Source organism: Melanotaenia boesemani, chromosome 17 (genome assembly GCF_017639745.1).
Source record: "Melanotaenia boesemani isolate fMelBoe1 chromosome 17, fMelBoe1.pri, whole genome shotgun sequence".
In the NCBI taxonomy this organism is placed as follows: domain Eukaryota; kingdom Metazoa; phylum Chordata; class Actinopteri; order Atheriniformes; family Melanotaeniidae; genus Melanotaenia; species Melanotaenia boesemani.
Genome location: NC_055698.1, coordinates 20,215,649 through 20,231,493, shown reverse-complemented (window position 1 = coordinate 20,231,493; position 15,845 = coordinate 20,215,649). Strand labels below are relative to the sequence as shown.

Below are 15,845 nucleotides of genomic sequence, written 5' to 3'. Positions count from 1 at the left end.
AAACAATAATAAAGTAATACAAAATTACACAAGACACACAGTGACCATAGGAACCTAAATTAGTCACATCATTCTAACTCACAAAGAAGAAAGGAAAAGGGGAAAATTTAGATGCTTATGAAACTGTCTCATTTCATTTTTCATTTATAATGAAAAATCTGTGTCTTGATCTGTGATGAGACAAATAGGAGGGTCTTTTGCAGACAGCAGGAGTTACAGCAGTCCAAAATGGAGATTCTTTTAATGCAAATAGACAAAATAATCTAACACTAATTGACCAATTAATTAAATGACATTATCAGTGCAGTTTTAAGTCATGGAAGGGACTTTATTTAGGTACTCTGATGGAGTTCTTGAGATACATAAGAACCTTTACGAAGGGTTTAAAATAAATAAAATGAATCCAGTTAAACCTTCAAACTCTCAGTGACAACAGGAGGCACATCTGTTATACCCAAGTCTACATGTGAATCAACGCTGATCCTATTTCAGAATGGATATTTAAACCACATGCAGACAAACTTCATGGTGACAGATGTTCAACCATAATCTCATGTTTTATTATGTTTTTAAGTACTTTATACATGCCCTGTTGTACTGCCTTGGTGGAAGGCTGTGATCAAGGCAAACATTTACAGAACAAGGATTTTTCTTCTTACTATTATCATTTTGGTTTCCTTTGGCATTAGAAAGAATTGTTGTCTACCTAACATGACTGGAAGGAGGGAAACTTGAAAACTTGCTTGCCTACAAGTGACAAAATCTGTCCAGCACCTTGTTATTTTATCTGTTTAAAACTGGAAGCTGCAAAGAAGAAAGATCTGAATTATTTACTTATATTTTCTGGACTATTTTATCTCTTTCTAGTATTTGAGCTAAGCAGCACTTCCTTCTAAATTTACTGTAAAAAAAAAACACACAAAAGTATCAGATATTCTTTATCTAACTTAGAACAAAGACAGATTTCAGAAATAGTTTTTTTTTTTTTTTTTTTTAGAGGGGAAAACGCATCACAAGGTATTCATATGAAGTAATATCAATACTAACAGTTAAGTAGTTAGCATGACAGCAGCTTCTCGGTTATGTCTGTTAGTCAGAGTAGGACACAATGGTGAAAGATGATCCAGTGCAGCAGAGTATAAGTAATTTGATCTGGAAAAAAGACAAACGGAGCAAAATAAAGCTGTTACGTTAGTTCTGTCTTTGATCATTTCTTTTTCTTTTTTTTTAAACAAATTATTGGAACTTGACTTTAATAATATTTTCTTTAAAACTGCAGCTTCTGTCTTGGCAGTAATTCTCGCCTTGTAAGGATAATCTAACAGAACGTGTGTAGTATTATTACAGATGGCCAGTTAAGTAATTGCTAATATTTTTATGGTATGTAGCAATTGATTAAAATTTATATTTATATATAAATATATATTTAATTAACAGTATCAGCCCAATCTTAAAAAAATGGGGACAGATTTTTTTTGAACATACTGTTTAATTTTTACATTCCCAGGTCCACAGAGCTGTAGGAGAAAGCAGCTTGTGTAGAGCACTGTTGGCCTTACTGTTATTAAACTGATGAGCAAGGAGCGAGTAGTCTGAAACCGCTGCTCTGCTGGAAATGGGGTTAAATGGTTTGTTGTTTAATAATTCAGGGAAGCTAATTTACATTGATGGAAAGTTTTCAGTTCAATTTAGTTTATTTATATAGTTGAATTTCACAACATGTCCTCTTGAGACACTTGAAATAACCAAGTCTGATATAAGCTCAATTAAATGCAAATAAAATGGATATGTAATCCAATTACAATCCATTTCAAGATGGATTCAGCTGTTTTCCCCCCTCATCATACATCCATGATGGTGGATTATCAATGAGAATTGCTAATTGCAAAAGAAAAACATATTGCAATTTTTTTTCTGTTTTCTGAAAAAGAAAAGCCTAAAATATCCTGTTTACAAAGACATAAAAACCCCCACTGCTGTTAAAGTTAGAATCTTTGTGTACTAGTAATATTGGCTATAGTCTCTTTCAAGTAAATTAAAAAGTAATATTGATAAAATAAAATATGTTTTTGAATGTAAGAATTGTCCCTTTTTAATGTGTTTTAAACTATTAATGCCTTTGGATGTTTGTTTAAAAGTGCTTAATTAATTTATTAAGTAGTGCTTTGGACATTTTGAATGAGCACACAAAATATAGGTCATGAGGCCATTAGATAGCTTTACATTATACTCCAAGAGTGAGACCAGAGGGGTGTGTCACAGGCCACCCACAAAGTCTACCTGATACCAGGTGCCAACCCAAGAATAGACAATAATCACATTCTAACAAATATTCAATGTAAACTGACCTTTACCTGGATGAACCTCAGATGCCCAAGTGCAAGTAAATGCAGCAGATCAGACACACTGTTTAAAAAAAAAAATAAAAATAGAACATATAATCATAAGCATGTAACTCAAAGTCAGTCACACTTCAGGGATATCAATCTGTCCAATCAGGAACACTAACTGTGAATCTATTTCAGCTGCTGCTGTGAAAAAGGAACAAACAGGTGGAAATAAGTGGCAATTAGCAAGACAACTCCTATAAAGGAGTGGTCCTGCAGGTGCATGGCCACAGATAATTTCCCTGTCTTTATCCTTTCTGGCTGATTTTTGCATGTGTGCATTTTTCCAGTGCCCTCACCAGAGGGAACACAAGGTGATATCTGCAACCCACAGAAGTTTCTCAGCTAGTACAGCTCATCCAGGGTGGTACATCAATGCATGCCGTGGCAAAACGTTTTGTCTCCCAGCACAGTGTTGAGAACATGGAGGAAATACTAGCAGACAGACCAGTATACCAGGAGATGTGGAGATGTCACACCACAGACTGTCTAGAGGTTGACCGATGCCCTGATCTAGATCTGGGTGGAGATCCCTCAGGAGAACACCTGTCACCTCAGCAGGAGCATGCCCAGATTTTGTAGGAGGTGCATTCAGGCACAGGGTGGCCACACAAACTACCAAACCTCATTTTGATTGTCTTGAGGCATTTCCACAGATGATGGATCAGCCTGTGGTCTGATCTGTCCACTTTTATTCTGAGTATGATTCCTAATCCAGACCTTCGTTTAATGATTTTGATTGCCATCTGTAATTATGTTAGTTTAATGGAATGCGTTGATTTATGATGAGCTAAGACGTGTTCTTAATGTATTACCTTTTATTGTTTTAAGCAAGATACTTCTACATAATTTTCTACAGCAGCACTACCATGTCCTTGATCATAATGCAGCATTTACACAGCAGCATCTTACAGACTTCTTCATATGGGTGTCTTTCCTAACTCTTTCCATTTAATGAAGGTGTAAAAGTCATAAAATGAAGACTGTGCAAAGTTAAATGCTCACGAATGTTCAAGAAACACTAAAACTGCTGATTTGTAAGTTTCCCTCATGATTAAAGCCATATGATGCAAAATCATCCTAAGTAAACAAGTGTGTATGAAAACTTCCCCAGATTGTTTGCTTTTAGAAATTTTAGTTTAACAATATAACTTGCACACAAAAAAAAGGGGGGGAATAAAAAAAAGGCCGGCCCCCATTAAAAAAAAAAAAAAAGAAAAAAGAAAAAAAAAGTATAGACCCACCCCTGTACCACTGTCGTCTGGCTAATAATTAAAAAAAATAAAAAATGGGTGCAGATTATGCCATACAATATGCAACCCTTTATAGAGAAACTTATTAACTTTTATCATGACGTCTTAGTAAATAAAAACAAGACATGTTCTGTTTGCCCGTTTTTGGAATATAAAAAAAAATTCAATTACGCATCTTGTACAAATGGCTTGGTCAAAAGAAAAAAAAAAAGCTGAAAAAAAGAAAAATGCAAACTTTTAATATTCCGCGGAGTAAAAGAAGTGAAGGATTTACGCACACAACAATTAAACTAATCGGTCGTTTTCTATCTAGTGACCGTGGCATGTAAAACTATTTTTAGCATTTATGGAGACGAGGTAATTTCCGCTTTGAAACCATTTGACCCGTAATGAGTAATTCATTACTACCTGGACGCCTCCCGTTCTATCTGCGCAACACGACCTGCTGAAGCGGCACCACACGCCTCAGGAGGGGAGGGCACTTCCTTCTCAAAGTGGAGGAGGAGGGAGAGGAGAAAGAGGGGCGGGGGAGAGGTGAGTGGACGCAGCTGTGCCAAAAAGCCGATTATTAAAGGCTATTGAGCCCTCTGCGTCCATTTGCGCCCGTCCTCTCCTGGTCAGACGAGAGCCCGAAACATCCAAGGCAACAAACTTCATTCATCACAAGAAGTTTTAGATGGAGGCTGCAACTTTCTTTGGATTATGAGACCTCTCGTGGGGATTTTTATTTTATTTAAATATATATATATATTAGGCTATAGTATTTTTAAAGTTTTTTTTTTTAATTGTAAAATTAGTATGGGAAATTGCATCTGCAGCCAACTTTATGAGAAAGTGAGCTTTACATCTAGGCCCTATACAACAAAATCACAGGGAAAGTAAAGCCAACTTTGTTTTTCTCAGCTTAAATTGTAAGGTGTAAAGATGACCAGCCCTTCCAGGAGTATAGAGGATCAGAAGGGCATTGGTGAAAGCCCAGCTCACAAACCAGAGATTTCTAGGTACCGCAGCTGGAGCAGCCTCCGCTTCTCCAGGTGGAGAAGTAGTTCCCAGAGGACAACCCCCCCTGGCACACCTTCCCCGAAGACAGAAAATAGGAGTGATGTGACAAGGACACTTTTCTCCCTGGTCAAGACCCACAATGATGACTACACGGCAGACCCTGATGGCCTGCTGGACACCAATGGAGAGGGCGAAGGAGGCATTGAAGAGATGCTTCAGGACCAGTCCACCTACTTCCAGAGGCAGTTGGGCTCCATGCTGCAACCGGGGGTCAACAAATTCTCTCTGCGCATGTTTGGCAGCCACAAGGGGGTCACTGCTGAGCAGGAAAGGGTCAAGAGCTTTGGAGTGTGGATCATCCACCCTTACAGTGATTTCAGGTAATCATGAGTTTGGATGAATGTCAATTTTCAAAACTAAATTTGCCCCTAATTTTAGGCATGTTTTTTGGAAAAGGCTGGCAAAGATACCATATTTGTACAATGATTGAAATGACATGCAGTATAGTAGTATCATTTAGGATTCCTCAGTTTCTTCCATAAACTTCCCTTGAAAGCATTTAGTAACAGCCTGTGACTGAGTACACACGTCCAGTTTCCCAAGGACAGTGACTGATGTCACGGTTCCACGTGATAAGGCGATGAAAGGATTTGATTAATGATACAGTATATAGGACAAGATCATCTGGATTAATCATACCACTCCCTTGCAACTCCCCTTCTTCTTGTTTATGACAAGAGGAGAACTGCACTCATTGATTCCAATCAACTGAACTATTACTCCACATGAAACACATTCAATAATTTCTTAGTATAGCTCCCTTTTGAAGGGGTTTTGCCAGGTGATTGAGCTTTTGGGGTCAAAAGATATCTTAAAAGTCAAGCATTCTGTGTAGTCACTAACAATAGCTGGCACCAAATTAAAATAATTTTTAACCATCAGGCCTATGCTAGATAGAGAGGATAAACCCGGGCATGGGGACCCGTGCATGGGGATTATTTCCCACAAGAATCCCTATAATTCCCATCTTGCTCTATTATGTAATAATATACAGACAGCTGAGGGGGAGATTACAGAGGTCCTGCTCTCCTTAAACCTTATGGTCCAACTTCCTCTTGAAAATGGATGAGTTAGATTAACACATTTATGCTCAGTTTACCTTTCAAAGATTTAAGGACAGATTGGTTCTCTTAAGCTCTGTGGATCCAATATAAAATTGATCAATTCGATGCTCACATTCATAATGTAACACATGATGATTTGTAGTGAACACACAGGACAGCTAAGAAACAGCAGGTATTTTGTAATTTAAAAAAGAGCTGTGCTTTTCATCTTGTAGTTTTCTAAATTATACGTACAAAAGTGGCTAATTTCAAGCTGCAGGCATGGTTAAAAAGTGAGAAAAGTCATGAGTTTTTTGTCTTAACAGCAGTGCATACCAAAATGTTTTTTTTAGTGCAGCAGAGTTTACTCTGCTTATCTTACACACTAAGCTCATACTCATGTAGACACCATGTCTATGTCACTGCTATAATACGTTCCAAAGTCTTCGGAGCAGTTATTAGCAGCAGGAAGTGGTCACTAATCCGTTGTAACATGAAATGTGATGATAAGTAGTCATGTAAACCAGTGCGTCGACACGGTAGATATGGATATTGTCGATGGAAGGATAAACATGAATGACAGTGGGAATCCCAATCAGCTCCTTCCTTATCTTTACCCTAACTGACTTAAGAGCAGTTTTTTTCACTGAGTTCATATTCCAATCAGTGGAGGGTTGTAATAACTTAAAGTAGTCAGTGCTCTGTTGCTGTGCCAAGGCGATGAAAGAGTTACAGAGAGTCAGAGAGAGAACAAAGTGATTGACACTTGATGTAAACAATCTGTAATGAAATCCAAACCGTGCACCCTTGATGTCTAAGAGACACTGGATACATATAGGGTAATGAGATGAACAAGATAATGGTGAGAGAAGTCATGGAGCACTAAGTTCAATATTAAAGCACATCACAGAACAGATATTTCCAGTGTTCATGACACTTTCTTTTGTTCATTGCCTTGTTAATAGTCTATGTATCACGATGAGGCAAACTGCATTAATTTTTAATGCGAGGAGTTCCTCTTGTGACAGAAGCTGTTATGAGAATAGGGGTCACTCTATAGAAGGCAGTCCTCATAATGGGGTGACTTTACCTGACCCTGAAAGCTGTTTCAAACCCAGAAACCTTAATTTGAGTTCTGTGGCTTTCAAAACCGAATTACATCTTTGGACAAATTCAGTCTATATATATATATATATATATATATATATATATATATATATATATATATATATATATATATATGGAAATCCTGTCCAGATGTAGTATAATGCATACAAGATGTAAATGTATTAGTGCAAAGTCACTTTTAGGTCATGAAGAGATGTTTTTATGGCTTTTCAAAAGTTTTTCACTCAGAATTGCTCTATTATTCTGCATTCACATTTCATCTTCACAAGTCTACAGTAAAGTCTGGAGTTCACTGGAAAACATCCCAGCGAACAATGTTGCAATCATCTTGTTTCCATGTTTATGCTCAGTTCCTGTTTTTCTAGACTTACCTGTTTTATAAGCTGTCAGCAAATAATTTAATCATTGCATCATAAGATCAGAAAAGTTTAGTTTAAATTATGTGAGAGTCATATGGGTGCTTTTTGTCACACTCAGGTCATGATGTACCTACGGTAACTTCCCTTACTTGGCACTTCAAATGCCTCTTAAATGATCTTACATGTTTAACCAGATTTGTGCCTAATTTAAGTCAAATCTAGCAGATCTACAGACAATTCTCAGGACAATAAATAGTCCAACCAGTGGTACCAGGTAATCAGGAAGAAGGAACATTTGTACCATTCAGCCAATCCCATTTGGAACAAATCAGCAATCTGCTGATTCGTAATCACACACACACACGCTACACAAGAACAGGGCGAGGCCTGAAACAACAGAAAAAAGTTTGTTCCAAAGCTGCCCAGCTACACTGATGGTGATTTTGAATATTTGCATCTAATAAACAGTGTAAGTAGAATCAAAACAATGAAAACTGAGTTAATAGTAAGCTTATGGATTTTAAGCTATTATATGGAAAATGTTGGGCCTACAGTAACTAGTCTGTTGTAAAAAAAAAAAAAAAAAAAAGAGAGAGAGATGCCTCTGATTGATATAATGACTCCATTTCCCTGCTATTTCAAAGTGTTTCAAAGTCATCAATTCAGTTATATGCTCATTAATAAAGTACCCAATCACAATGTTAGCTTTCAAAATGGGATCATTGCTTGGCCTTGACAAAAACTGGGGACAAATCTGTCAAAAAAAAAGATGTTCACACAAATAAAAACTGTAAACCTTGACAGATTAACAGAATGTCATGGATCTGACTGCACCACCCTCTCCTGTTGTGTCCAGGTTTTACTGGGACATTGTGATGCTGCTGTTAATGATGAGTAATCTAGTCATTTTGCCCTGGGGAATCACCTTCTTTGAAGACCAGAACACCAAGCCCTGGATCACCTTCAATGTCCTGTCTGACACCCTCTTCCTCATGGACCTGGTTTTCAACTTTCGTACGGGAATCTTGGGAGAGGACAGTCACATCATCCTGGACCCCAAAGATATCCGCATGCATTACCTCCGCACCTGGTTCCTGGTAGACTTTGTGTCTTCCATCCCTGTAGACTACATCTTTCTCATTGTTGATTTGGAGTCCCGGAATGACTCGTCTGATGTGTATCGTACAGCTCGCGCCCTTCGCATCGTGCGCTTCACAAAAATTCTCAGTCTGCTTCGTCTTCTTCGACTGTCTCGCCTCATCCGATACATTCACCAGTGGGAAGAGGTAAAGGGATAAGATGAAAAACATTACTGACTTGGACATAAGAAACACATCAATATCAGCCTTATTTTCCTCCGTCTAATTATTCCTCTTACAGATTTGCCACATGACTTATGACTTGGCGAGTGCTGTGGTGCGGATAGTCAACTTGATTGGTATGATGCTGCTGTTGTGCCACTGGGATGGCTGCATGACCTTTATGGTGCCGATGCTGCAAGACTTTCCTCCAGACTGTTGGGTGTCTAAAAACAATATGGTGGTGAGTATAGGTTAATTAGAAAATGTAAACTTAAATCTTATGTTTCAGAATACCTAACATGTTTTAAAATGCTTCAGTCAGAAAATCAACAGCCTTATCACATGCAGACATCTCACTGGCTGACCTATATGAGCAGACCCACACCTCAAAAACTTCTTATCCTCTAATGCATCTGCAAATTCCTTACTGCAAAGCACACTGGTTTGCCCTCATTTTCCATGTCCCAAATGTCCTCCCTCTTGTCCCTCTCATTTATTAACTTATCATTTTAATAATATTGTTAGACAATCTGCCACACACTGAGCCCAAGGTAAATCTATCCTGAAGACTTCCCCATGTCATCCTGCTACTTTCTGCCCTTTCTTTTGATGCTGCTCATACATTTCTTTTGAATCTCATTTGAAAGTGTGTTCATTGCTCACAACCTCTATTCAGTAGAGTACTGCAGCTAAAGCTAAGAAGCTTTCTAATAAAGTAAAAGAGTCTACCTAGCATTCACTAACACATTATTATTACATTGTTTTCTCTGCAAATGAGTGCAAGGGAAGCATGTAATTTCCAGGCTTTCTGATAAGGATTATCAGGTTTTGGCTGAAGCTGTTTTATTGCATAGCTGCAAGCTGCACCAAGAGAACAAAAACCATTAAGAACAAATTGTGTTTGCATTTCAAACCACTTTTATAAGCAGAAATCATCTCAAGATTAAAGTTAAAATCAAACTAAAAGCACTCATGCTTGAAGTGTGATTGCAACTTATGGTACACAGCTTGTCCACTGACAGTTGTATGACATATATTAGACCTATAGCTTGCATTTATGTATTGCTTTGACAGGGCCATAGTTAAGTTACCATCCGTTCATGCATAATTAACTTAAAGGGTTACTGGATTGCTGTATTGACCTGGTTCTCAACTGTGAACCAACATGGTGGAGGACAGTAGAGGCGATGTGCAGGGTTTTAAGTTATTAAATTGCAGTAATTCTTATTCCTTTTTTGCAACCAACACTTAAGAAAACATAGTTATGTATATTTGTGTTTTGCCAATAGATAATCCTGAATATTTAGGAATTATTTCCATGGATCCATAATAAATAATAATCATAATAAATAATCATGAATAAAGCTGAAATAATTTTAAAAAAGGAATAAATAATGTGTGAATTTTGAATGAAGAGAAGAGTTTTTAATGTGTTTAAAAGTATAAAAAGAAAGTTTAGCGGGTGTGTGAGCGTATCCACTCATTCCATAACTGAGGCAACTGATAACTATCTCTATCTGCTATTTTGGTAAATGTTACTGTTACTTTCTTACTGGAAAACTATATACATACTCCAATATTTGTCTTTTTTACACTGAATTTTGCAGCAACTCTAATTTTATTCAACTCCATGTATACTAAATATTATTTCTACATGAATGCACATCTGTATCCTGTCTCATCTCCTCTTTTTTTAACTTGTTTTTAGAATGCTACTTGGCAACTACAGTACTCCTACGCCCTGTTTATGGCCATGAGTCACATGTTATGTATAGGGTACGGTGCTCACCCTCCAGAGGGATTTAGTGACGTTTGGCTCACCATGATCAGCATGGTTATTGGCGCCACTTGTTATGCCATGTTCCTGGGTCACGCAACTAACCTGGTCCAATCCTTGGACGCATCACATCGGCAGTATCAAGAGAAGGTAATCATGTTTGCTCTGACCTTATAAGTTTAACAGGATAAAACCCTTTGACCTACACCTTCACTTTTTCTGTGGACAATGTGTTTCAGGTCACTAACTGATTCTGCCTTTGAGTTTTAATATTGCCGTCATGCAATATCATAGACTTGCTTGCTTGGTTATATTTTATTCTGGGAGACTATGCCAAATGTATGTATTATCTAATGGATTTTGTGGCTTTACTGTGACCGTTTCTGGGGGATTTTCATGAAATAAAGCTGAGCAGATGATGACAAATGGCTGCACCTTTGTTTTGGATTGCTGTCTGCTGATGGCTATAAAAATGCCTTTGTAATCCACTTAAAATTGGGGTAAAAGCTTACAAAACAAATGGAATGAATACGTAATTACTGTGGAATAATTCAGCAAACACATGGTAGAAAATGTGACTAATTCTGATGTTTGGCATCAGATTTTCAATTGTATCCTCATGAGGGTCAAATAATGTGTTTTGCACAAATGTTTTTCAGTACAAGCAAGTGGAGCAGTACATGTCATTCCATAAATTGCCAGCAGATGTAAGGCAGAGGATTCATGATTATTATGAGCAGCGATTTCAAGGCAAGATGTTCGATGAGGACAATATCCTTGGAGAGCTCAGCGATCCACTACGGGAGGTGAGTTCTTCATCAAACCATTAATAGGCCTTATCTTTCCGGATTTATTCCCTAGTTTGTTTTATTATTGGCTCCCATCTTTAAAAAAAAAAGCATTCATCATAAAGCCACTATTAGCTGAAGATTGCAATTAGTTGTTCTCATTACTGACTCATCTAAATTGTCAAAATAGCCCAGGATGATGTCTTGTCCAACTTGCAGTCAAATCATGTTTGCAACAACCTTTAAGCATGACCGGTTTGGCCATGAGTCAGTGATGGTCTAGAGAGGTATATCATTGTAGGCCACAAAGACATCCATGTGTGAGCCAGAGGTATCCTGACTTTCATTAGGTACTGGAATGAGATCCTTAGATTCGTTGTTAGAGCATACGCTGCTACAGAAGGACCTGGGTTCCTTCTCATGCATGACAGTGCTCGGCCTCATGTGGCTGGAGTGTGTCAGCAGTTCCTGCATGATGAAGGCATTAATGCTATGGACTGGCCTGCCCGTTCACCACACCAGAATCCAGCTGAGCACCTCTGGCACATCATGTCTCGTTCCATCCACCGCCTCTATGTCGCACCACAGACTGTCTAGGGGTTGACTGATGCCCCGATCCAGGTCTGGGAAGATTTCCCTCATTAGAACATCTCATTGAGAACATATCCAAACGTTATAAGGGGTGTATACAGGAACATGGAGGCCACACACACCACTGAACCTAATTTTGAATTGTCTTGAGAAATTTCCCTAGAAGTTGGTTCAGCCTGAGATCTGATCTTTCCACTTTTATTCTGAGTCTGATTCTTAATACAGACTTTCATGGGTTTATGATTTTGATTGCCATTGATCATTATGTTATTATATTTTAAACACATTCCACTATGTAATGAATAAAAATTTTTACCTGGAATATTCAATTCACTAAGATCCCTTTATTTTTTAGCAGTGTATTTTATTGCCACAAAGAATCTGTTTTTACATAACATTAGTTTTTATTTAGAATTAAGACAAATGAAAATTCTTTGTTGTTGTTTGCTCTTTTGGACTGCTGGTGAGATGCTTTCAACTGTTCAATTTAAATGCTGTTATTGCCATTTTTACCACTTTTTGACATTTGACTGTTAAATTACAAAAAAAACAAAAAAAAAAAAGTAAAATATTAAAGTTTAGGTTGCTTTCTAAATCATGTTTGTTAACAATGTTTGTTAAATCAACCATCACAGATACTGTTAATTTTTTATCTACTGCTTACAAAAGCAGAGCACTGCACCTGAGAAGCTGGGGCTAATCTGTATCATCTTGGCTTGACACGTAACGGTTAGTGGTGTGATCAATATTTGTACTAAAACAAAAAGTCAAATGCAAATTCTGGTCAGAATCACTCATTTGAACAAAAAACTGACAGAACTACAGTTTTTTTTTCATTCACTCATATTTGAACCCTTTATATTAAGCGATGCAAAATACAACTTTTCGTCATACTATGGTACTTAATGGGTTAATTGGGAATTAACAAATCTCTTCACATGAGCTTTATCAACATAGTTTGTCTTCTTTTTATCCCCACAATGCAGGAGATTGTCAGCTATAACTGTCGTGGGCTGGTAGCCAACATGCCACTCTTCGCCAACACTGACCCTCATTTTGTGACGGTGATCCTGACCAAGCTGCGTTTTGAAGTCTTCCAACCAGGAGACTTCATTATACGAGAAGGAACATTGGGTCGGAAGATGTACTTCATCCAGCATGGCACCGTCACAATCATCCCCCGTGGAAGTAGGGAGCTTCAGCTCAATGATGGAGCGTATTTTGGAGGTAAATTGTTTTTCAGTGTTCTAAACCTTTGCAGGACAAATCTATAAGAGGATCTGCAGCACTCCTACAGTCAAAAGTAATCTCAACTTGTCTGTGGTCATCAACATTTTCAGGGGAAAAAGCTCCAGCTAACTGTTATTGTTGGCATCAAATAATCTGTTGATTGTTTTTTTTCCCAGATTAATCTGATTGTTTAAAAAAACATTCTCAGTTTAGGTGTAGAATGACACAAGAAAGCCATCCTGCTCATTGTGAATTTCATCCAGGATTTGTGACCCATATCATAAACTTTAGATATTTTTTTTTATTACAAAAGATACAAACAGTGTATGAATGCTAATACCTTTATGTTAATACTTTCAGAAATCCCATTTTAGATTACAAGATTAATGGCTTTTTTTATAGTCCAGGCCTCTCAATGACAGCATTTTTATCCTTTCACCTTTGCATTTATAGAAAACATAAAACAAGATAAAACAAATATGAAAATATTGGGAGCTTCCTGAAAGGTGTATTAAACCAACTAAAACTATTCTACAGTCATATACTAAATCTAGTGTAGAGTGATATTCTTTAAGTATAAATTAAATGCACAAGTATCCTCATTTTTAGATTTTAATCCAAGCTCAGCTAACAGTCAATCTGACTCTCTCTTTCGTGATTCAGAGATCTGCTTGCTGACTCAGGGACGCCGCACAGCCAGCGTGAAGGCCGAAACATACTGCCGTCTCTATTCCCTGAGCGTGGACGACTTTAACGAGGTCCTTGAGGAGCATCCTCTGATGAGGAGGGCTTTTGAGAGCGTGGCTGTGGACCGACTGGACCGAGTTTCCCGCAGACCCAGTTATCAGCCTCCAACAACTGAGTGATCCCTGGAGACTTACCGAGAGACTTCAACCAGAAATGTGGAGCATGTTTGTCATTTGTGACTGAACTCCACCAGACAATGAAGAAATATTTAAATCAGAATGATTGCTATTGACATTAGTGCACAGTGATAGATGACCAAATGGAGATATTCCATTTTAATTTATTATCACATTGCTGCTGCATTTTGGGTAAATTAGCACCTTTTGTTAATTCTAATTGTTACTTGAATCTCAAAAAACTATATGCTCATGTTTGAGATAAATCTTCTTTATTAGATCCATTTGTGTTATTAATCGAATAGTATTCTGATCAGCTGTCTTCTTGTTTCCCGCTTCTATTACAATTTGTAACATGTTTTAACCAATACTGTTTCTACAATTTCCACTTGTAAATACTTCAGCAGCCAACACACTCTTTGGGACTGCTGTGCCCATTTGATTATCCATAACAGAATTCATAATACTGAAAGTGTAGGAAGACCAGCTGGCGATTCATCACATAGCTTTGTGATTCAGATGATCCCCAGTTCTATAGGTTGTGTCATGTGAAGGTTAATACCCATGTACACAGAAGATAAGCTAGAGTGACATAACTCAACTGAGCACACACACGTGGAGATCACACTTACTTGTTAAGAGTTTGATTTGTCAAATTTCCTGTCCTGGAGTTTTTACTTATATCGTTCATAAAGATATAAGTAACCACTTAATGGTTAGATACACTTTGGTATTTCAAATGTAGAAATTAATTTTTCCAAATATGTATGATTAATTTCAAGATCTTATAGACAAACAAGCATCCACTTTAAATTAATCACATAAAGAGATAGTTTAGATCATTTTTACAGCAGATTTTATTTCAAACCAGGAAAAGCTAATCTAATAACAAGAAAATGTCTATATTAAACTTGTGTAGCCAGGCAGCAACCATTACCATTGAATGCAATGAGTTAGCTTTGACATGGCTTGATTTGAGCTATTTATTTCTTTATTTTGCTGAACAGGATTTAATAAATGGAAGTAAGCTGTTATATGTCTGAAAATTATTTACATTTAAATGATGTTAACTTTCCTATGAATGTTTAGGTTTGGCCAAAATTCTCACATTCTGTCTTGTTTATTTAGACTTTCCATCAAATTTGCCTCATTCTGACCATGTAATGTAATTATTTTTGCCCTTTGAATTGTGAATTTGAAATGTCAGTGTTTTTTTTTTCTTTTTCCTTATGCAGCTGCTTTTTAAAGATGTGATATGTGTGTTTGTAACATTTTAACATTTCTATTAGCGTTTGATTTGTCTAAAAAAAATAAGTGAATATACTTAGCAGGAAAACACAAACAACCAACATCATTAAAATTCATGCACAAAACATCAATGTTCACAAAGATCAACTTTAAGAAGGATTATGCTAAGCTTCATGAATTTTTGAATGTAACACAACCATTAGCAAAAGAATAAATAATTAAAAAAAATAAAATAAATTGTTTGTTGGAATAAAAATCACACATATGACAAAATCTATTTTAAAATTACATACTGGCTTTTCATGAAAAAAAAATTAAACAACGATATGTAGCAAGCAAAAGCAAAATTTCAACATTTTTCTGCACAAATAAAAAAATGGAATCATGAATCAAAAAGTAAACAAAAATTGACATCAGTCCTTTGTTTCAGCTCCTTTGACTTTTGTGGCAGTTTGAATTTTTCACTGTAAAAGCATAAATTTCCTTTGGGATCTGGGGCTTTCACAGGCCATACCCAATAAATGTCTTTGCACTGTGGTGAGTTTCATAATCATTCTTCACCCATCAGCATCATCAAACCTCAGATTGATGGAATGAGAGGAGTCCATAATGTTAAAGTACACTTGAGATTTAGCTAGAGAGAAAAGTATATACACCCAGAGGTTAAAGTTATGTAATGCAGTTATATCACGGCACCAGTTCATGTATCTTGCCATGTTTGGTACCTAGAGAGCATGTGCTTATTTTCCAATATTTTGTTTTCACAAAATTCATGATGAAAGTTAAAAAAAAAAAAAAAAAAAAAAAAAAAAAAA

The 15,845-nt window shown here is 36.9% G+C and overlaps 1 protein-coding gene across 1 annotated transcript; it reads left to right on the top strand.

Annotated features, from left to right (window-relative positions):
* The first annotated feature begins 4,435 nt into the window (after positions 1-4,435).
* hcn3 (hyperpolarization activated cyclic nucleotide-gated potassium channel 3) lies at positions 4,436-14,814 on the top strand. The gene is made up of 7 exons (XM_042011284.1): positions 4,436-5,022; positions 8,089-8,518; positions 8,613-8,774; positions 10,242-10,460; positions 10,970-11,116; positions 12,676-12,916; positions 13,583-14,814. The coding sequence occupies exons 1-7, from the start codon at positions 4,565-4,567 to the stop codon at positions 13,783-13,785; spliced, it is 1,860 nt and encodes a 619-aa protein (XP_041867218.1). The 5' UTR covers positions 4,436-4,564; the 3' UTR covers positions 13,786-14,814.
* The last annotated feature ends 1,031 nt before the right edge of the window (positions 14,815-15,845 follow it).

Excerpts from the sequence above, each read along its gene's own strand:
- hcn3 (XM_042011284.1), top strand. The coding sequence starts at position 4,565 with ATGACCAGCCCTTCCAGGAGTATAGAGGATCAGAAGGGCATTGGTGAA. Across the intron at positions 8,519-8,612 it reads ACATTCACCAGTGGGAAGAG|ATTTGCCACATGACTTATGA; the intron begins GTAAAGGGATAA and ends TTCCTCTTACAG. Across the intron at positions 12,917-13,582 it reads TGATGGAGCGTATTTTGGAG|AGATCTGCTTGCTGACTCAG; the intron begins GTAAATTGTTTT and ends TTCGTGATTCAG.